The sequence below is a fragment of the Armigeres subalbatus genome, chromosome 2 (assembly GCF_024139115.2).
Source record: "Armigeres subalbatus isolate Guangzhou_Male chromosome 2, GZ_Asu_2, whole genome shotgun sequence".
NCBI classification, from domain to species: domain Eukaryota; kingdom Metazoa; phylum Arthropoda; class Insecta; order Diptera; family Culicidae; genus Armigeres; species Armigeres subalbatus.
In genome coordinates, this window is record NC_085140.1 from 274,666,462 (window position 1) to 274,690,769 (window position 24,308).

The window sequence follows — 24,308 nt, forward strand, 5'->3', positions numbered from 1 at the left end:
AGTCGTTTTCCGGTGGCCATTGTCTCCAGAACCAGTATATCACCACATAGCCACAAAATTGATGAGTTTATCTTTCGAACAGTATATAAACTTTGATAAGAAAATTATTTTGAGCTTTTTAGTGGAATGTTTTCACCTGTCATAAGACGAGTTTAAACAATCCCATTGAATTCCACCACTTAATTGTATCCTGACAGATACGTATTTCGACCTCAACAGTAAGGCCGTCTTCAGTGTCTTGTACTTGACTCGACGAGTCAAGTACAAGACACTGAAGACGGCCTTACTGTTGAGGTCGAAATACGTATCTGTCAGGATACAATTAAGTGGTGGAATTCAATGGGATTGTTTAAACTCGTCTTATGACAGGTATAAACTTTGTAATTCGGTTATAATTTGACTGTTTTATAAGCATTTACATTTCTGGGTCAATATGACCCCAACATCTTATTCGTAACTTTTTTTGTGGGGTCGTTCCTGTTGCACCTTAAAATACTTTTTTCATGTCAGATGCTTCATTTCCACAAAATATTAAAAGTCAAGAAATTTCAGAACGATCGGATTATCAGGTAAAAAGTTATTCTACTTTGAAGTTTCGTTTTGGGTCATATTGACCCCAACATCTTACTAAGGTTAATATCTTGAAGAATTTATTTAAGGAATTCATGGAATAATTTCCAAAGAAATTTCAAAAGGAGGAATTCCCGAAGGAGTTCTCAAAGAATTTTCCAAAGGTTTTGCTTTAAAAAAAATGAAGGATTTTGTAAGCAATTTTTGGAGAAACTCTTATGGAATTTCTGGAGGAATTGCTAAATAAACTTCCGAAGGAATTCTTTAAGGATTCTCCGAAGAAATTCTCAACGGAATTTTCGTAGGAATTCCTGCACTCATTTTCGTATGTATTCTTTAAAGAAATCCGAATAAAATTCGTAAAGGTTTTTCTGAAGAAATCGGTAATGGAAATTCTGAAGGAATCGTAAGAAATTTCGTAAGGAATTTCCAAAGAAATATATAAAGAAATTTCCGGAAGAATTCCTGAAGTAGTTTTCTACGGTTTTGAATGAAACTTTTCGAAGCGTAGAGGAATTTCCAACGAAATTTCATGATTCATTTCCGAAGCCTCAATTTCTGGAATATTTTCCGAAGGAATCCCTGGAAGAAATTTCGAAGGAAATCTTAAATGAATGTCGAAACGTTACTTTTTGGATTATTCACAGGAATTCCAGGAATTGGAAGTTATTGAAGGAACTGTTCCTAGAGCTTTCACAATAAACTATTAAGGGGACAGACGACTTTGGCAGGTTTTGTTCTATTATAGGCAGAGGGTTTTGTCGACTGAATTTTATGAAATTTGGTCACAATATTCTTTGGTATGCAAAGAATGTTTGGGCCAAATTTGAGCATAAACCCCCTGACAATAATAGAACAAAACCTGCCTAAGCCGTCATTACCCCCAAATAATAAAATAAAATTTCGTAATGTTTGAAATTGCCTGAATAATTTTACTAAATACTAAGCGGCTAGGCGACAACATCCCAGTTCAGGGATACAGTGGCAGTTTTCAACTGATGTTCGCAATATACCAAGTAGTTTTGTCAATCATATTCAAAAAATGATTTTAAAATAAAGATTAGTTACACGGAACAAACAAAGAATCGGAAAAGCATTCACAGTAGAGATTTAATTATGTTGCTATTTTTTTCCTAATAAGTCAACTGTCCTAATAGCGCAAATCTAAAAACAAAGAAAACTGGCCTGGTTGATTTTAATAAATAAAAAAGAAAATATTGTCAAGATAATGAATGTGTTACTAAACTTGATATTCCTGAACTGTAATGATTTGCCTACACCTTTGTCAGATCCTATAGGAATGGGAGGGGGCACTTTGAGCATGTGTGCAGGCCCTTACAAAAGCTTGTGTACCACAGCAAACATATTTTTTTAGGAGTCTCCTACAAGTTTAGGTGCCCAACTGAATGAGGCCCTGACTTAGACGAATTCCAAAACCAGTTAAACAATTTATGTATTATTTTACTAGAAAAAGCTTCATTCAAACTCTCAATCTAATCAACCAACTTATTCATTAACCAAGATAATACATGTCACTACACCGACTTAGAGACACCATCGCTTGAGGAAGATTTGAAATTGAATTCTGACGAGTTCCACCTCAACTTCATTGAATTTAGTACTATTCCAATTAATTCCATCACGTTGTATTACTTTACAGATACGTATTCAGACCTCAACTGTTAGGCCATCTTCAGTGTTTCGTACTTGACTCGACTCAAGTTAATTTAATTTTTTATTGCGATTACTCATCGGCGTGGAAAAATTATGATCAGCGGCGCGCCGACCCAAAATCGCCGGCGGCGGCGGCGTGGGTAAAACCACCGGTGGCAGCGGCGTGGCGCGGCGGCGCACAGGTCTAGCAGAGTTAAAAACAAGCATCCAATAAGTGTATTTATGAACTGGGTGGTGCGAATAGAATCGATTTGGTTGTCAAACTGAAGCCAAACTTTTCTATTGTGCCGGAGCCAAACATTGAAGATTGTGGTTATGTTCGTTTCTGATCTTATATTGAGAAGTATTGTTATTATTTGTGGAAAAAAATAAAAATAAACTTTGTTTGAGTTTTTTATTTTTTGTAACAAATATTTCCACATTATATTTCGAGTGGAAAATTAATAGGAATGGTAATAAAAAGCACTTGTGTCGAAATTTCACGAGATTCAGCAGCTGATTGGAGCAGGAATGTATGTAAACAATCGTAAAGTCATGTAGAGTCTAGAGCATTTGTGCGCTCTCATGCAGCATGGAAAGAGAAATTCGAAGAGCGGGAAATGTTTGACAGTCAAGTAACTGCAATATAATTTTGTTTATGGTAGTGATTTCAAAATATCCCGCTACTCGCTTGAGTGCAGAAAAACGGCTCTATCCGCAGCACCCAGTTTATGAATAATTGTGTAATAATATGAGGTAGTTGGCACAATTATAACTGTTTATGCACATTACAAAGTAAGGAATTGCCTAGAATAAGTTTTACAATTGCCAATCTTCAGTAATGCGTTATGTAGCATCCCCACCTAAAGCATTGTTTACGTTTTGGAAAAAAGTTTCTATGAGAGTATCGCGAGAGCGAGAGCAACATAACTGCCATGTTGCATAAAGAGGAAGAAGCAGAAAGATGATAATCGAAAAAATATCAACCGAAAAACATAAGCAGTAGTTTTTTAAACTCTTCTCAAAAATTTTAAAAGCAATTTAATTAAAAACGGTAAGCAGTACGGAGTTGGAATTTTCTTCTACTGCATAATAAACACAATATTTCTAATCAGAAATTTATTTTGTGATATTACACTTAATACATAGTATAAGAAAAGTCCAACCCCGTACTGCTTACCGTGTTTAATTAAATTGCTTTTAGAATTTTTGAGAAGTGTTTTAAAAACTTCTTCCTATGTTTTCCCGTGGAGATTTTTTCAATTATCATCTTTCTGCTTCTTCTTCATGCAACATCAAAGCGCCAATAAGATGATTTGATTTCCTCTATTTGTTTGCATGCTGCCTTTATTCAACGCAAGCAAAATGATTGGTACTATAAAAAGCAACCCATCTTTATCTCTCGTATGTTCGAAATCAACAATCACTTAACCCAAGTGGGGTGAAAAATTATCCACCTGATAGGGACAAGGATGCCGACATTTTGTCCATTTCTCTCGAGACTTTCGCTGTTTTAAATGAGATATTGCGGACATTCATCGTCGTTTTTGCTATTTGTCGTCAAAACCAAATGCAATATATGAAGATTTATAACAATAAATGTGCTCAACCGTAGCATAATGGGCCAAGGTTTGAGCCGTTACCCCTATAAGAAGCAAAACATCATACCAATAGGCGATAAAATAACAAAAAAAAATACAAGACAAATCTCTATCCTTATCAGGTCCATTTAGTAAACTAGGGCTTATCAATGGATAAAATCTCCGTAGTTAAGTAAACCTTCAAGAATGTCATGGTTCTATTTTATCATTTGATCTTCCATATCAAGGCGGTATACGACAAAACAATAATTGGCGAAAAAAGTTCTTTCGGGAAGCTCACAAGGTGTGCGTTGGGTTTGTGGTAAACGCTTGAAATAAGCGTAAAGAAATACATGCAACGCCAATCTCGTCACATGTGTGCTCTTTGCTGAACACTTACAAAAATAAGAAACAGATTCTATTTTATTGCTTTGTTTTTGATGAATCCAAGAGCAGTAACTCTACATGCTGGCAGACGGGACTGTACACGACAGAACTCGCTTATGGTACCTAGGGTCTCTTTTAGCAAATGAATGTTTTATTATAACATTGGAATGTGTTCTCGATTACTTACCAGTCGTATCGACCACTGCCTTTTTGGGAATAATCGGAACCTGATATGATTCGGCGTAGAAAGCACTACCATTGCCGTGATAGAAACGAACGCTCCGGGAGCCATCGGTTGCGACGAGAATTTTTTCCCGATTGATTTTCAGGTATTTCCTAATCAAACACCTGGCCAGATCATCGACAGTGTCACAATGGTAGATTTCGGCCAATGAAATAAATTCAGTTAGATTTCCAAATACCAAATCAGCTTGCTCAACCAGTAGCTGCATTTCCTTAGTAAAGTTTTGTAGAATATAGCTGGCATTCAAATTCGTCACGAACAAATTGGGCGTTCCTTTGCAGTACTTGTCGTAAATATATTTGCAAATGGCAAATTTCTCCGGCACAAAATATCCCTCAACATAGAAGATGCGCACTTCCTCATCGGCGTCGGTGTGGGCAGCTGAGTTGCAGCTACCGATTTTGCTCTGACACCATCGTGACATAACAAATTCCTTCTTGAAATGCAATGACGCCCCGATGTTTGCGTTAAGACTACGCTTATCACCGCTGATAAGACAAATGCACGTGCCGGTCGAATACTCCGGCAATGTTTGTATGCTGAAAATAAAAACAAATTTGTAAATTATAAAATGTGTAATGTCACTATTCCCAATAACGGCGAATATCTACAATCTCTCAAAGCAGTCAACTTTAAATGACTAACGCTCGTCAGACTAATTTAAAAAACACTCATTATATATATATTCTCTTATTGTCCACTACTAAAACTTACCACGTAGCCAATGAACTATCCTTCAAGATCTGAGTTAGAATGTCTCCATTCTCGTCCGCCCCGATGGCACCGCAGAAGATCACATTCTTCTCGCCGAGTGCGCGCAAAATGCGGCACGTGTTCAGTGCCGAGCCACCGGGATTGTACTTCGGTTTGCCGCATCTAAAATAACAAACAACGAATTAAAAAGACAACTGAAAACATCAGAGGGCTCGGAGTTTAAAATAGCAGATGCAGAGTGTCGTGGCTAGAGGTGTGCGCCGCCGCGCCACGCCGCCGCCGCCGGCAGTTTTTGGCACGCCGCCGCCGCCGACATTTTTGCATCGGCGCGCCGCCGTTTAAAATTTGCCACGCCGCTGATCTATAATTTTCCACGCCGATTGAAATTTTCAGTGGAAACTCCTAAGATTCATTGGATTTTCCGTATAATTTGCTGATAGATCTCTACAACATTACGTTGAAACTTCAGAGAATTATTCGTGAGGATACCAATTATTTCCATGAAAATTCCATACCATATCTTGTTGAAACTCCGAAGAACTCTCCGTAAAAACCAAGCGTGTGAAAATTGCGAAATATGAAAATCTAATTGAAATTGAATTTTTGAATAGAAAAGAGTTGTTCGGCAGAAAGTCACAAGACTGAAAGTTGTTAGGCCGAATCGTTTAACCGAAAAGATTAATTGGTAGAAGCCTACCCGAGCAAAGCTTAAGAGCAAATCGATAACTTGTTTTAATGTTGTGAAATCATCGATTATGTTTACTTAATTTGATATCTTTTTGGTCGTTTTAACGGTTAAAATAACAAAACGTTTAGCAGAATCAGCTTACCGTGACATCAAATCAAAAACTATTCTGCTGTCGATGAGAGGAAATCGAAAACTAAATTTGATATTGGTTTCCGATAGCAAAATAAGTACACAGTTTGATGTCATATCATTCAATTTAGTAATCTACAGCAACATGAGATCAAAATATATAATCAATCGTGATGATTTATACATATTTAAAAACAAATTGTGAATCATTTTGTTGTCAAAATCAAAATATTCTATATGCTCTCATTATGTTTTCAGACTTTGATAGGATATGTAGCCTACAGATATTTGGCCGAGAATCTTATTTGGTCGAACAGTTCCTTTGGCTAAAAAAATCGTGAACTTGTCCTTCGGCTGAAATAGTCGTTTGGTAGAAAGGGCAATTTGGTCAAAATGGACATTCGGTTGAAAGTGTCGTTCGGCTGAATTGGTCATTTAGGATATTTTTACGACAATAACGACGGCTAATCTTTTGAATTTCGCCTCAAAAAATGGATGAACTTCCCCAGAAATTCTTTAAGTTTTTCCAGAATATTCATTTGAAAATTATTTTCAGATTTTCCACGGGAACTACTTTCACGTTTCGAGAACTCTTTGTAATTACCAAGGGATTTTTTTTGGGATTTACTTGAGAATCTCTACAGAGTTTTTACGGGAAGTTGTTCCAAATTTCTACAGGAAAATATTCGGAAAGTTCCTATTGAGTCTCTGTTGAGTATTCTTTAAAATTCACACAGAAAATTTTGACTAGTGAAAGAGATGCTTTAACGTTGACTTCCCCAATCTAAATTAATCAAGCCGGTTAGCTTTTTATCCGTTATTAGAGCAAGATTATCGGTGGTGAGTTTAAGCCGTTTGGCAGCGCAGTATCATTACTTGGCACTTTACCGGTCGATACTAAACGCGCTGCTATAACAGTAGCGCGACTGACAGGTGACCAAATTTGGTAGCGCAATAAGAGCGCTGCTATTTGATGAACTGTCAACTGTCAAACGTCACCGGTACGGAATACAGCAACCAAATTGAGATCCGAAAATAGTGACCGTTACGGAAACGAGTGACGAAACTAAAATGAAAGCGCTGCGCGGGTGATTAAAATGCTCGCGACCGATAATGATGCTCTTAGAGTGATTTTTTTTCACAGGGAGAATTTCATCATTAAACGGCTAGTTTGGCATAGCCTACTTTAAAACATCGGGAAAATGCTCGGAGTTTTTGAAGATTGTTTCTGGTTTCTTTAGAAAATTCTTTCTACTTTCGATTAAAAATTCTTGGTAAGTTTCATTCCATTCCAATAAGACTGAAAGTGAACGACGGCCGAGCTGGTAATTTGGCCGAAAAAGCCGTTTGCCCTAACCGTCTGGCCGAAACCATCGTTGCCCAAAAATGCCATTTAGCAGGAATAGTTTTTTGACAGAATGGGTCATTTGGCCAAAAATGTCGTTTGGCCAAACGGGGTCATACGGCCAAATTTCAATGACTGAACCTCGTACTGAACGGGTAATATGGTCAGAAATGACCACTTGTTTGGCGAAATGGTCTTTTTGACAATTGACCATTGAACACAATTTCGTGGCCTCTCTATTTTTAGGTCATACTAGACTTTAGGCCAAAAGACATCTAGCCAGGTACCATTTAGCAAAACGGAAACTGTTATCAGATCAAAACTGGTTTGACCGAAAATGTAGTTTGACCGAAAGCGATGTACAGCCAAAAGTAAAATTTGGACGGTTGTTTACCATTTATTTACCATTTTTATCATTTAGCTGAAAATGCCGTTCGGGTGAAAAGGTCGTTTGACCGAATATACATCATTTTACCAAAAATGCCATTTGGTAAAAATGGCATTTGGCAGAAAGAGTCATTTGGCCCTTAAATGTCCTTTCTGACACCTTTGAAAAGTGTCGTTCGGCTGAATTGGTCATTTTGCCAAAGAAGACGTTTATCCGAATTGGTCATTTGACAGAAAATGCTGGTCGGCCAGAAAGGTTGTTTTGCAGAAAGGACATTTTCTGGCCAAATTACCATTCCTACCAAACACCATTTTCGGTCAAATGATCTATTTGGTAAAAGATTTTTTCGGTCAAATTACCAGTTCGGCTGAATATCCATTTCGGCTGTATGTCGTTTTCGGTAAAAATACATTTTTAGTCGGACCATTTTTGACCTGATAACAGTTTCGGATAAACGTTCAATTCTGCTTAATGGGGTTTTGTTGGATGGCTTTTGGCTTAAATGTTAGTATCGACTTAAAACTAGAGAGGTTACGAAATTTCGTTCAACAGTCTTTTCAACGTAAATGTTATTAGGCCAAACGGATGGTTATTATGGACTAAATTACCCATTCAGTTATTGACATTTGGCCGTAAGACCTGTTGGCCTAAACGATATTTTCGGACAAGTGACCTATTCTGTCAAACAACCATATTGGCCAATCGGCATTTTTGGGTTGATGACCTATTCGGCAAAACGACCTGTTAGGGAAAACGACTTTTTCGGCCAAATTACCAATTCGGACATACGGCTTTCGGCCAATGGAATTTCCCAAGAATTTCTTACTGACAATACACTAGTCGTTCGATAACTGTAACATGACGCATTCTAGACGTCAAACAATTGTCAGATGTCGTCAAAATAGAAATGCATCTGATTGTTCACCGCTATGCAGTGATCATCGACTTTGACAAATTTTTGAAGCTCAGCTGTTCGATAACTGCAAAACTGATGTATCTTTCGAAATGCAGTTAAAAGTATTGCATTTAGATGACTTGCAGTTATCGAACGAATTTCCAACAATTTTCGTTGAATCGTTTTGAACAATCCTTCGCGGAAATTCGAAAGAGCTTTCCGTTAAGCTTACGGAGAATGCATTAAGGATCTGGCTTTCTCAGTCTATGGGCCAGATCCTTAATGCAGCAATTTTTCCAGTCGTTAATTAATAACACTTACGGAGAATTTCTCCTGAACATTCCAGAGAATTTTTCTCGAAAACTCCTTAGAGTCTCCCGCGGAAATTCTTAAGAATTGACTGTTTTTTCGTTGGCCATGCCAAACAAGCCGTCTTTATTATTATAGATTGAGAAAGCCAACGGTAAAACACCCATTCAACCAGCTGCACTCTACTACAATCATCATATATATAATAGCCCTGTTTGTCTGTCCGGTGACTAGCCAACCAGACGCAGCACGCGGGGAAATTCTCACAAAAAAATAAAATATTTGACACTTCAATTTTTTTTACTATCAGATGCAGAAAACAATACCAGTGACAACCAGACACAGCATTTGATGAAAAAATCACAGACAACAGACGTTGAAAATTTTGATTTTTTTAAATGCAGAAAAGAATCTATCACTCTTAAAAATTGAAAAAAAAACAGCGCTCCCCACGGGCGCTATTGCGTCCACAAATAAACTAGTTATCAATAATGTTCTGTACACATTTGGACGAATACTCAATAGAAACTCAACAAGACCTTTTCATAAATTTCCGAAGTTTTTCTTGTAGAAGTTAAGAACATTTTTCGCCTTTCTCGTATACTAAGTATACGTAAAGGCTATATGATCGCTCCAAAAACAAACTTTTTATAGAAGGCCCGGAGACCCATAGTGTTATATACCGATCGACTCAGCTCGACGAATTGAGGTGATGTCTGTGTGTGTGTGTGTGTGTGTGTGTGTGTGTGTGTGTGTGTGTGTGTGTGTGTGTGTGTGTGTGTGTGTGTGTGTGTGTGTTTTTTTTTTTTTTTTTTTTTTTTTTTTTTATAGAGGGATGAAGGCAAATCTGCATACAGACACCTGAAATTATCACTCAGGGAGTGGGGTTGGCGCGGTTGGCAGAGGGCCAGCCCGCCGGACCCACTAACCCCCCCCAAGCAACAGAAGGTTATTTGAGTTCCCCTCTCTTCTAATGCACAATTCCCCTGGACTACCTTTCAGTATTACTTCTGTGGGGAAAAGCAGTACTAAAGTACTCCTCCCAAAACAACACCTTTCACAGTGCCTCTCTTCGATGTTTTGTCATACGTCTGAGCCCTTTGGCTCCTTTATTGGTGCCAGCAAGCACACAAAAGCGTGGGCCCTTAAGCCCTTTACTTTTTTTTTTCCTTGTGCCATTCAGCAACGCATCTACTTTCCTTTTTATTTTAGAGCCATTTAGCTCTCAACGTGCTCGCAAGCTACTCAGATAGTCCCCGGCGGCGGATCTACCTTACTCCGACGGGGAGTCCCCGGCGGCGGAAGCTCCCCGATACCGACGACCCGCATTCGTGGATGGCTGTTACATTACCAACACTACACATTCACCTGGTATGCATGTTCATAGATCCGCTCAAGTCCTACGCACATTCTCACTTCAACGGGTGACCGGACGAGTGCCGAGGTCAGGCCAAAGATTCCGGTGGAGATAGCTTCCGGTTCAGTGGTGCCCCGACGACCCGAAGCAGGTGCATTCACGCGGCACGATCTACTCAACTGGTCCCCGGCGGTGGACCTAGCCTACTCCGATTAACCGATTTCCCATGAACTGCGCCTTTCAGCTTCTTGCTTAACCGATGAGCCATTCAGCTCTCACCTTGGTCGCGGACTACTCGGATAGTCCCCGGCGGTGGATCAATCCTACTCCGACAGGGAGTTCCCCGACGTCGGAAGCTCCCCGTAACCGACGACCTGTCTCAACGGGTGACCGGGCGAGTGCCGAGGTCAATCCAAAGATTCCGGTGGAGATAACTTCCAGTTCAATGGTGCCCTGACGACCCGAAGCCGGTACATTCGCACGCCACGGTCTACTCAGCTGATCCCCGGCGGTGGACCTAGCCTACTCCGATAACCGAGTTTCATTTGCCTTGAGCCATTCAGCTCTCACCTTATTCATTGAGCCATTTAGCTCCCGCCTCGGTCGCGATCGCGAACGACTCGGATAGTCCCCGACGGCGGATCTAACCTACTCCGACGAGAAGTTCCCCGAAAGCGGGAGCTCCTCCGAACCCGGCCGTTTCGCCACGTTCTGCGGCTACGCGCTCGCCGCAAGCTGAATACAGTTGCGACGCTGTCGTTCCCATCCATTATCGACATATATATTCACGACTTCCACGACTCATGGTCCGCTATCCGTAACGGCTGCCTGCTGCTGCTCTATGCGCCAACTTCGTTGCAGGATGTCGGCTATCCTGGACGTCGCTCTTGCAACCGCTCTCCACTGTTCTGGGTTCTGGCACATTTTTATGACGATGTTATCGGTGTTGGTGTCCGTTCCGCATGCCCCCAACATCGCACTCCTCTCCGTTTCGAACCGAGGACATGTGAACAGGATGTGTTCAGCCGTTTCTGTCACGTCTGGGCATTGCGGACAGGTGGGAGAAGCCGCGTGACCAAACCTGTGTAGGTACCACTTGAAGCATCCATGGCCTGTTAAGAACTGGGTCAAGCCAAAGTTTAGCTCCCCATGAGGTCTGCTAATCCATGCCGACACACTTGGGACTAAGCGATGGGTCCACCTTCCCTTAGGCGAGTTGTCCCACTCTCTCTGCCATTTGGCTACCGTTGCTGCCTTTATATTCCTTCGAGCGTTATCGGTGCCCCTGAGGGCGTAGCACTCCTCGTCTTCCTCTACCACCAGTTTGATAGGCATCATGCTCGCGAGTACACATGCCGCTTCGCGAGATACGGTGCGATATGCGCTGATAACTCTCAGGCACATTAGCCTATGAGTACTCTCCAGCTTTCGCACGTTGCAGTTTACGCTCAACGCTGACACCCAAGCTGGTCCTCCGTATCGTAGTATTGAAACCGCCACGCTTGCCAGCAGCTTGCGCTTGCTGGAGCACACCCTAGAGTTGTTCGCCATCATCCTCGATAGTGCCGCTATCGCCGTCGACGCGCGCTGGCAGGCGTAGTCGACATGACTTTTAAAGCTCAACTTATCGTCGAGCATCACCCCAATTGTTTCAGAGTTCTCTTGGAGGTGATGTCACAGCCGCCGACTCTAATTGTCGCCTCCTGAACCGATTTCCGATTGTTAACGACTATCATCTCCGTTTTATGATGCGCCAACTGTAGCTTCTTGCTGCGCAACCATTCCTCCACTAGGCTGATCGAATAGGCTGCAGTCAATTCGACCTCTTCGACGGATTCTCCGTACACGGTCATGGTTACGTCATCGGCGAATCCCACTAACTTGACTCCTGGCGGGAGCTTCAACCGCAGCACGCCATCGTACATCACGTTCCACAGCAGTGGACCCAAAATTGATCCCTGTGGGACACCTGCCGTGATGGGGGCGGTAGCCAAGCCTTCGTCTGTCTCGTAGATCAATAATCGATTCTGAAAGTAGCTTCCCAGAATCTTATACAGCCCTACCGGTACTCCCAGCCGAAGCAACGAGTTCGCGATCTCCATCCAGCACGCACTGTTGAATGCATTCCGCACGTCGAGTGTTATTACTGCGCAGTAACGTATACCGCGCCGCTTGCATTCGATGGCGACCTTTGCAGTGTCAACCACCGATTTAATGGCACCCAGAGTAGACCTTCCTCTCCGAAAGCCGAATTGCTCGCTCGATAATCCTCCTACCTCCTCGACGTACGGCGACAGTCTGTTCAGGATCAACTTCTCCAGTAGCTTCCCTACCGTGTCTATAAGACAGATTGGTCTGTACGCTGAGGGGTCTCCTGGTGGCTTGCCAGGTTTCGGTAACAGGACCAAACGCTGTCTCTTCCATATATCCGGGAATGTCCTCTCGTCCAGACACTTCTGCATGGCCAACCTAAACATGTTCGGGTTAGTCGTTATGGCTGCCTTCAATGCCATATTCGGGATCCCGTCCGGACCAGGTGCTTTACTCGGGTCGAGGGACTTTGCCACCGTCAATATCTCTTCTACCGTCACCCTCTCCACCGCTTCATCATTTGCTCCCCTCGCTGCTGGCGGCCAGTGGGTTGGGCCGTGGTGCGGGAATAGTGCCTCGATTATAGTCTTCAGCCTCGTTGGACATCGCTCGGGAGGAGCCAGTGCTCCTCTTGTTTTGGCCATCACCACCCGATAGGCGTCTCCCCATGGGTTCGAGTTGGCGAGTGTGTGTGTGTATGTGTGTGTGTGTGTGTGTGTCTGTGCGCAACCACCCAAAAAAAATGTCACTCAGTTGCATTCGACGCAGGATACTCTACCATTGTTTCCTATTGAAAATTGGTCAGATCGGACTATGGGCTCGGAAGTTATGGCCAAAATACCACTTTTTTAATAGAAAAATTGAGTAAAAAAATGTCACGCATTTTTCAGGCACTTATCCTTGACCGATTTACTCGCAACAAGTTGCATTCGACCCAGAATACTCTCCCATTGTTTCGTATTGAAAATTAGATGGATCGGACTATGGGCTCAAAAGTAATGGCCAAAATACTATTTTTATAAAACACGAGGAAAGCACCATCACCGCTAGGTGGATTAATCAGGGTTTTTTTGTGTAAAAATTCTGAAGTTTCTCATGTAAATTGCGACAAATTTTCTGCTGAAATTCCACACAATTTTATTTGGGAATTCAAAAGAGCTTCTCTTGGTAATTCCAAAGACTCCTCGAAACTTCAAACAATCCGAAAATATTTTCCAAATTTTGGTTTTCTTCTAGATTTTTCTGGAAAAGTTCATTAGATTTTTCATGCGAAAATAAAAAAAAATCTTCTTTTAATGTCTTGAAAATATGCTGGAAAATGGAAAAAATCTTAGAAAAACGTAATGAAAAAATCGCCACGCCGATTGACGCCGCCGCCGCCGCCGGGTAAATGGCTTTCGGCGTGACGCCGAAAACGCCGCCGCCGCCGGCCAAAATTCTGACAAACGCCGCCGCCGACGAATATCGGACCGGCGCACACCTCTAGTCGTGACTTTGTTGCGTTTCGTGTGCATTTCCATGTGCTTTTACTGCATTATGCAGGTTTGTGCTTAGGAGGGACATTGAACCTTCATGTTGGTAGTATTTATTGTATTAACGCAAATTCCACTATAGCTCAAGGTTTGCTTTTAATTGACATCCGAATTAACAATGGAATGTAATTATATACAATAAGTGTGGCCCTCCTTAGCCGTACGGTAAGACGCGCGACTACAAAGCAAGACCATGCTGAGGGTGGCTGGGTTCGATTCCCGGTGCCGGTCTAGACAATTTTCGGATTGGAAATTGTCTCGACTTCCCTGGGCATAAAAGTATCATCGTGTTAGCCTCATGATATACGAATGCAAAAATGATAACCTGGCTTAGAAACCTCGCAGTCAATAACTGTGGAAGTGCTTAATGAACACTAAGTTTCGAGGCGGCTTCGTTTCGAGATTGACACTGCAAGCGATCGGCATGTTCGTCCCATGTTCATTTTGATGATTTGTCCCATGTCAAAAATATTCGCTTAACAGTATCGTGATTCCCGAGGCCACCTCTTGTCCCCCTAGAACCACAACTTAAATGATTTTTTCTCTCTTTTATGCTTTTTTATAAATTTTATTCCTAAATATTCAGCTTCAATAGGCTTTCTGAATTTATTTGTTAATACTTCACCATAATATCACGTTTCCATTAGATCAGGGTGGAGATGGTTTCATCCATTAATTCAGAGTTTGACTCATTTGCCAACAATGCATTACCGTAGCTTAATTTTGAAATGGATTGCATGAAAAACTTGTAGCAGTTTCCTATAGCTTTATTGAGCAGTTCGTTGTTTAAACGTTGTTAATTACGGAGCTAAAGCGCTAGTTACAGGAACTTACACTTACACGCTGTTATATCCTATACAACATTAACGAAAAAACATCGCTCGCGGTAAACAGCACGAACGAGCCTACATAACGATTCTAGGACGTTATATTAAGGGACGTTATATTGAAGGGGTTATATTATATTTCGAAAAATGTATTATAAGACGAAATTCAGCATTAGCATGAGCATAAATACACAATGTACTTTAAGGCAAAGTCAAAATTCTAAAATTGAAGACTCATATGTGAATACGTACATTATGTGGAAGATATTGATTTGAAAAATGTATTGGAGGTAGGTAACCACTTTCCCTTCCATGGGACACGAACCCACGACCCTCAGTAGCATTTAGCCAAGACACCAACCTTATATGGCGCTTATATAGTTCTATTCCATTTTCTTAATAACTTTTAAACGCAATGGTTTATCGTTATCAAATTTAATAGTGATCAACAAGGCTTTGTCCCCTGTCGAATGCAACTTGTTGCGAGAAAATCGGTCAAGAATTACTATATGAAAAAATGGCTAATGTTTTTCGGTTTTCGTGTGCACACACACACACATACACACGGACAGAAAGACATTTGTTCAGCTCGACGAGCTGAGTTGATTGGTATATAACATCATGGTTCTCCGTGACTTCTATAAAAAGTTCGATTTTGGAGTGCAATGATAGCTTTTCGGTACAACACTACAACTTTGTTGTACGAGAAAGGCAAAAAATCCCAACTTTATTCACCGAGTAGTGATACTGCCTCTCGCATTTAGCCAAGACACCATCCTTATATGTTGCTAATATGGTTCAATGTTCCATTTTGTTTATAACTTTTAAACGCAACGGTCGATTGTTATCAAATTCAATTTGCCCCCTGTCGAATGAAACTTGTTGCGAGGATTACTATAAGCAAAGTTGTCTAATGTTTTTCTTAGCTTTTGTGCACACACATACACACACATACATTCACACGTACACACATACATATTACAAACAAACGGATAGACAGACATTTGGTCAGCTAGTCCAGCTAAGTCGATTGGTCTATAACACTATGGGTCTCCGAGGCTTCTATAAAAAGTTCGTTTTCGTAGTGAAAAGATTACCTTTCGTCACAACGTTCGTTGTAGAAGAAAGGCAAAAAGTTATGTAAAAAATACACTCTTGATTGCGAGACGTTTATGCGAATATTAAGCTGATCTGATCCAAAATTATTGGCATGTATGTAACATGTAACATTTGTCAACTCAACTCATTTAAACTCGCTTATTTTAACCAACTTAACAGTTTTTTTTTAAATTCTTTATTAAAGTGTTTTTTTTTTATTTTAAAATTAAGTTCAACACTTAAACTTAACAGTTAAAACGAATGCATAGTTGAAAAATATTTGCGGACGCGGCATAACGAAAAATTGTAAAAATATTTCAATTGACATTTTCTCTACTTGCTGTTTTTTGCTATATGACGGACATGCGAAGAAGGGCAGAGTATATTTGGGCAGAGCATTGTTGAAATCTCTGTTATTCTGCATAACGTCTACCTAGGAACGACTTGGATAGTGACGTGGTAATGCGACCCGAATGCTTACAAAACTCAGCTTATAATTTTCCCCCATAAATTTGAAACCTTCTAGCAGACATATTGTAACCTGAGACGAGACCTGCAAAGAGGAAAAATGAAACTTCATCCGCTGCCAGTCAACTGCTGTCACGAACTGTCAGTTGCATCCAGCAGCTTTTCTGAGTAAAAGTATTGGTATCCCAAATAAAATATTCCACATCATTTTTGTTTTACCAAGACTTTTTTACTTTAACGAGTATTCCAAACCTTCCGTTTAGCTTGTTAATAATCAGTAATAAACCTGTGTTTTGTTCCCGGTATAAAAAACCTTATGAAAATGAATTAACTATTTCGTGAATTGGATACACTTTTATTGTGCTCAGAAGGGTCCACCTGGGGCTTAGGTGAAACAGTCAAGTAAACAGTTGAAACTCGATGGTCAACTGTGATGAAAAGAAGAACAAGTGTCAAAACAAGAGAAAAGAAGCAGCGTCTTTGCAGGTCTCGTCTCAGATTGTAACTATGAATGAGGTTCTAATTTATTGGCCTAGTGAAGCTAAATATTTAGGACCTTCTGCTAGATCAAAACTAACTTTTAAAAATCACATTGATAACATTTAAATCAAATGTAACAAATATATTAAGTGGATCCACTTATAAACCGAAAATCAAAATCCATTTAATTCCACCTCCTCGTCTTACTTTTAGGTATACGTATTTCGACCTAAACTATAAGGTCGGCTCCAGTTTCTCGTACTTGATTTGAGTCGAGTACGAAACACTGAAGACGACCTTACAGTTGAGGTCGAAATACGTATGTGTAAAAGTAATAAGAGGTGTTGAAATCCTAAACTCGTCTTATGATATGACAGTGAAAATATTCCACTAAAAGCTGAATAGTTTTCTAGAAAATCAAAACTTTGTCTCAGGAATAAATTTTTGATTTACAAACAATTTTTTAGACTTGCCATGTTTTATGCAGTGCCATCAAATGTCCAATAAAATAATTTCCAATTTTAGACAAAAATCGTTGCAATCTTCTGCAGCAACGATTAGCTTCTTGTACCCTTAGCATAAATTAGGTTCAGTTTAGCTTAAGTTAAAAACAATAATTTCTACATGGTTCAGAGGAAAAAATGCCAAAGGAAAAAAAGGGAAAAAAATACCAAAGGGAATTGTCCTTTCCCGTCAAAATTTTTTATTCGCTCAATCGATTCTTTGGCTTATTTGAGGTCAACTTTCATAAAGATCCCATATTTTTTGAAGCCTCTAACTATTTTTAAAATCGAAAACAAAAAAATGTTGCTTCATTTTTTTTTGGGTGGGTGCGCACAAAAGATATTTTAGTTACCAGATAAACATTGTCGCTGTCGTCGCTGTCCGGAACATCTTTTGCTGGTGAGGATAGGGGATCTAAATGTCAATGAAGGAAAAATACATACGATTTGACAAGTAGGTACCCCATATGTTTCGGACAGCAGAACAAAGGGAACCGAAGCGACAATCTTTATCTTGTAACTAAAATATCTTTTGTGCGCACAGACATGTGGCGATGTGCCTTCGAGTGTGCCTTATCAAAGATGTGGATGGAATGCCGTCCGGACCTGGATTCAAGGACGATTTTAACTGAGAATTAAATGTACGGATCATTTCTGCATCTACGAAAAAGAAGGCCCAAATGATCACTGCTGAAGATCATCAAATTAAGCAATAAGTAATTGTTCCAATATGGTTTAAATATTGATGTAACATCAACAATAAGTCAGGTGAATGAATAGTAATCATGTCAAGCTATGTTAAATTGTTTATAAATAATAAATTTATTCATAAATTAATCAAAATTATGTAGGTATAGAATTTGAGGCTTGGTAAAAGCTAAAACAATACGCACCAGAGCAAGGTTTTGAGCTTGAAACTGCGTTTACTGAATTGTATATATGACTCGTCAGCACTTGTTGACAATAATTGACTTAATAGCGGTAATAATAGGGGTGCTCATCCTACCTTATCTTGATTTCTTGATAATAGATCGCAAGACAGTTTTGACGTGCCAGATTTATGACTAACTTTCACAAGAATTCAAGCTGAGAAAGTAAACTAGGAGAGCCTTTTGCACATGATGCGAAATCAACTATTAAGTTAAAATTAATTAAAGTATTTGAATGCCGAGCGACATTCGATAAAGCTCAGCTGAAATAAATGCTTAGGTACAAACCTAATTCACTTCGAGCACATCGACGTCTTTCTATAAACAGTTTTAGAACCATACCTCATTAATGCTTCTATTGATAACACAACAGATTTCTTGTTGGCTGTTTTCTATTCTAATCAGTGTTTATTAATTATGTAACAGAGAGTTATTTTTGAGCCTTTTCGTTTCTTATTGAACATACTTTTCCTTTGCACCTAATCTTTGAGCTATGGTATGATCGGCGCTTCCTAGCACTCTCCCCTCTAGCACCTTGAAGTAGTTTGCCTTCCATGTGCTACCACACCGCGAACGTCTAATAATTCCGCAGGGCATAGCATAGCACACGTCCGCCATAAAAATGTATTGACCCATCACACTTACGTCTCCACGGCAACGGCCCCCAATCGGTCCAACTTGTCCGCCGGAATTTCCCGCTGGTCATCCTCCTTCAGGTCGAAATCCTTGAGAATTTTACTGTCGCACAGCTCGACGCTGATATCCAGCAGCACGTTTCCGAAAGCTACTAGCCTCGGGCAGCGATCGCTATTTTTCCGCATACAAACATACACAGGAAAGGAGATTACATGATTAGTCGCGAATTTGTCGTCATTCTTCTCGTATCTACTAAACATACGCATTAGATGTATTGAGTACCAGCACACTTACCAGCTGCTAATTTGCGAATCGTTAGTCATCCTGGTGTCCTAGGTTTGACCCACAACTTGTTTCGCCAGTCAATGAAGTTGGCAAAAGGCGGGAATTATTAGTGCGCTTGGCTGGGTTCTATAGACAAAATATCAATTCACGGCTCTTTTGACCAGCTGATGATGCATTATCAACTGAATGGATCTGATGCCAACACAACGATGATCACTGTTAGAAGCGCATCCACTCACTTGCTGCTTTACTATCACCAATCAATCACGATTACCGTCGGACCGAACCGCCGCCGATTAGATCCACTTTCGATTTAACACTAGAAAAAAGTTCATACTAGTTTTTGTCCAAGGACGTAGACGTCAGTTGAGTGCGGAGGAAGCACATCGAATGAATTTGTTTAGATTCATTCGATTCATTATGGATAATGCGCACAGTGAGATTTGTATGTAAATACTGGCGGTGAAAGTTTCTCAATAAATAGAATTTTCAACAATACGCTAGAAGATTGAAAGCTGTTGTACGAGATAAACATAAACCGGCCTAGGGCCGAAAATCTCGTTAATAAAGATAATTATAACAATCAAAAGCTCACCTTACATTTCAGTTAATTAGATAAATTAGATAAAAACTTGGTCGATTTCTTCAATTTTTTTTAATTAATTTTCGTTGATAGCTAGCAAAATAATGGCTTTGACTTCTTGATCTTTTAGTTTTAGCTTCTTGATCTTTTAACAGTAAAATCCCATGAAGGAACTGTCAAGTTGTGCGTGAAAAAATTAACTTAACTATAGTCGCGAATTCTTGAAATTGCAAAGAAATTAGAGAAAAACAAGGTCAGTAAACGTCAAAATGTATGAAGAACGAAAGAGAAAGATATCTTTCCGTGCAGTGTCCTATACAGATGTGCTCGGCTTGCGGTTAGCGGCAGTATAAACATAGGATATTATCTGAAATCTAGAGACCTGCTTTTAGAATATGTCGTATGTGCAAAAGAGTCTCTCTTTGGTTTCATTCTCTTTCGATTATTACAAAACTATACAAAAGTTTACTTCGGATTTCTTGATACAAAGATATAAAGATAATAACTTTGTCTAGCGTGCTAAAGTAAAAATGTGGCAAAAATGCAATACTAGCCGATCTATTAGCGGAAGAGAGCGCGAACTAAGAGAGTCTCTGTTTTGCATTATACGACCTATTCTCAAAGAAATCTATAGAAATAAGTAAAGGGTCAACCCTTGCATCGCACAATTTTGACGCTGCGTAAATTTTGTACGCTTCCTGTTGTACAACCCCAATGCAAAAAATACGAGCAGCGTTTTGACGTTTTCTCCTTTCCTAAGTTCATTCGCTGCGTCGAAGTGACGACGGTTCGATGTTCATTTCAGTCTTGTTTCACGAGTTTGCTGCGTCGGTCGTATGAAATTTTGTTGATGGAAAAGTTTAAAAGTACCGGGCGAATATTTGGAATCGAGGTGATTTCAATATTTTAGTGATTTCATATTCTGGTCGAACATCAAATAATGAATCAGTGTTATGTAGTTTCCGCATAATACCATGGAGACAAATAATATTCGTTAAACATACAATTTTGAATGACAACAGAACGCGTGCCAGTGCTTCGGCAGAATCGAAATCAGAACCAAAGTGAGTTGAATAAAACACAGTGAAAACCGTGAAAACAACAGCTGAAAGCCGTGGTGCCAGATGTTGTAAATTTCCTTAGAAGTTAAATTAGCATACATTGTACGCACTTAAAAACAAACATGCATGTAGCCAGATATTTTCCGATGTGTGGTTTTATTGAGTACTGAAAATATTGTAAATTATTAAACATAGAAACGATTTAAAAAAATGAATTTCGATGAAAAACAAAATATTGACTTTTAACTAGGTATATGTGACGAAGAGTACATAGCTTGCGATGCAAGAGCTCTATAAATGAGACAGAGCCTATTGATCATTATTGATTATTGAGAAACATAATGTAGCCTGATTTATAGATCTCCTAAATTGTTCATTTTAACACATTAGTTAGGTCGAAATAGCCTTTAGGAAGATGTATCTCATTATTTCCATTGAATCACATTTTGTTTGCATTCATTTATATGCATATTTTTTTTTCTCCTTTGCCTTCGATGCAATGCTGCTGTGTCCGCTTTTCGTGAAATCTTGTTCGAACTGAGGATTGTACGCAAACCCACGGGTTAGGGACAAAAGGTCGAAAGGACAAAAGGTCGAATCGACAAATGGTCAAAAAGGACAAAAGGTCGAAAGGGAAAGGGTTTTGTCTTTCGACGTTTTGTCTTTTCGACCTTTTGTCATAGATTCCAAATCCACAAGTTTCTTGGCCGGATTGACAATTGGCCGGACAAGATTGGCCGATCGATTCAACTATAACTACTCGACATTAGCACTAAATGTAAATGTATAACATGCTGTTCTTGAAATGCTCTTTATTTCCTACATTACATATCAACATTTTAATATATTGTTGAGCTAAAATTTTGCATGCGAGAAAGACCGATTTATTATGGTGACATAACCTTATAACCCATTCAACATATTGTTATTTGTATAATAAACCGTACCACAAACTGCTAAATACTTTACAATATTGTGAAAAACTCGTTATGTGAATATGTACATTATGTGGAAGATATTGATTTGAAAAATGTATTGAAGGTAACCACTTTCCCTTCGATGGGACTCAAACCCACGACCCTCAGTAGGCTGCGCTGGTGCTTTAACCAACTAAGTTAATATGCAATATAAGGAATATAGGCAATTAACTTTGATTGAACTGCTGAATACTGTTAAAAACTGATACTGTTGCCGATCGCAAGAGAAAATATCTATGTACAGTTCGTGATTATGCGGGCAATTGACCTTTCCCGTTAAAAATCATATCTCGTTTAATTGTCTCTTCTTTGGCTTTCTTTGGTCGCTTCTTTGGCCTATTGTCGATGCAGATGAAATTAAGAACATGTATTAACTTGTCTCAACTATGTCGCTCGACTGAAACGTCGCTGGTCGCTGGCGACCCTTTCCAGTAAGTGCTCCAGCGACGCAGGCAAATTAAATGCGTTGATGCAGCGCCAAACTGGAAAGCGCTCGCTGGTTGAGTGACGCGACGGTCCAGCGACGTTCCAGCGATGACTCGCATAGACAATATTTAAAGTCAACTTTCCCGAAGAACCCATATTCGGAACCGGCCTGAAAAATTCACCAAATGTTCGTTCAAAATCGGTCAAATGCTAGGCCAATCTTTTTTTTATTCTTTATTAAAGTGATTTGTTATGGGCAGGGCCGGATTTATGGGGGCCCCGGGCCCCCACAAATCTTATGAACCAAAATCAACCTATTTTGTACATTTTGGGGCCCCCACATACGTCCAAAAGACCATATTCTCCGTCAAATGTTATACGAATATATATAAATACGTGTTTTTCATATTCGTGTACACATACAGAGTACATAGAGACATAACATCAATCATCGTGCAGAGTCGATTGTTAAATAACGCTCTCCTAGCCTTCTATCAATGATTCGGTTTTGAGCGATTCTAGATAAACCTTATAGACAGTCTACAAGAAAATGTTAAACGTGGTGACTATTTCGAAAATCGCACCTTATAATCATTTTGGGTACTCTAAATATTGGTTTTCACAAATTTTGTAGTTATGTAGGTATATGCCAAACTTGATATTTTATGGACTAACAGCTCTCGATTAACCTATGTTGAATGGAATATCCTTCGCCACTGGACTCGATTATGGGCCAATCGTATAGCTTCCTGAGGTCCTCTTCAGCATTCAGCAAATAACGTAGCTACGGGACTTTCTGGCCTTTTGCTTCACGGGTAACACCACAATCACACGTCATTAAAGTTCCAAGGTACACAAATCTCCTACAAATTCAAATGTTAATCCAATGTTGAATGGAACAACCCAAAAATTGACTAAATTTATTAAACGTAAATCGCTGGTGAAATTTAAACGCAGGAATCTTCTCATTGATGCATGCCAATCTTTGCTTCGGCCCAATTCAAGACAAAATTTTCAGAACGACTTATCTGCTTTCGTAAACAAAGATTCAAACGACGATTTGACGAATCTGATAGCTCTCCCACGCAAACCAACACCATCAACAGGTAGCGAAAGCCCTCATCTACCTATTGATGGTGTTAGTTTGCGTGGGAGAGCTATCAGATTCGTCAAATCGTCGTTTGAATCTTTGTTTACAAAAGCAGATAGGTCGCTTTGAAAATTTTGTCTTGAATTGACCAGGGTAAATTAGAAAATTGTCCAAAATGTGCACATTTGGGGGTCCAACAAAAGAATATTTTCATTTCAGGAAGTTATAATTCTCAGCAATGAGACTTCCATCTATGAAAAGACGTGATTTCCGCCTATATCAAACGTGTCATTTGATACATATACATATATAAGCAGATATCGGTAAGCACTTCCTCTAGGGGTCATAGGGGAAAAAGGGAGTATATGAATCGTTACGTAACTAAATAACCAATTAAAAAAAATCAAAATCGAATATGCAATTGCATAATTAAGGTTGGATGGGGCAAGATGGGTCACCTAAGGCGAACTCTGAATGCCTCAAAACATAAACATTTTACTTTAACTTTTCAATGTATGTATAAAAATAGTTCATAATCTGTAAGCCAGTGGTATGAAATAACGAAAATTCTCGAGTGTCGGCTCTTGGAATCTCGGCGAAGTGAAGAAATCGGGCCTTAGATGGTTGATAGCACTCAGCCCGATAGAAAAACTTGATGCCCACAGGTCGTATAGAAAAGATGGAAGCATTCTTTAATTTATGAAAATATCGAGATTTAGTGAGTTTCATTATTTTAAAATCTGAATTCTCAATACTAAGTAACATTTTGATCCAATGACATTTGCATCGCAAACTATGTTGTCCCATAAATTGCCTATTAGAAATAATTGTTTATTAGAATATGTAACGCTTATCAACACGATAGGTCTTTTATGAAGTTAAATTTATTTCAAAGTAAGAGTAGGTATAAGCAATGGACACCCATGAAGACATTCCATGTGCTGTGTGAAATAAGAAAATAACCTGGCACTGCTGGTCGAGAGAGAACTGGCCGCTGCACCATCCTGAGTATACGAGCCCGCGAGCGTTCGTTCCGTCAGTGTGGCCCACGACTTTCAGGAGC

At 39.7% G+C, this 24,308-nt stretch overlaps 1 protein-coding gene across 1 annotated transcript in view; it reads right to left on the reverse strand.

Annotated features, from left to right (window-relative positions):
* The window catches only part of LOC134212261 (adenosine kinase), a 32,707-nt gene extending 13,242 nt beyond the window's left edge, over window positions 1-19,465 (reverse strand). The window contains exons 1-4 of the mRNA XM_062689961.1: window positions 19,118-19,465; window positions 18,833-18,994; window positions 5,149-5,310; window positions 4,378-4,973 (exon numbers count right to left, since the gene is read on the reverse strand). Of these exons, the coding sequence (XP_062545945.1) occupies window positions 4,378-4,973; window positions 5,149-5,310; window positions 18,833-18,994; window positions 19,118-19,146 (949 nt within the window). The 5' untranslated portion in view covers window positions 19,147-19,465. The remainder of the gene's footprint in view (window positions 1-4,377; window positions 4,974-5,148; window positions 5,311-18,832; window positions 18,995-19,117) is intronic.
* Between the last annotated feature and the right edge of the window lie 4,843 nt (window positions 19,466-24,308).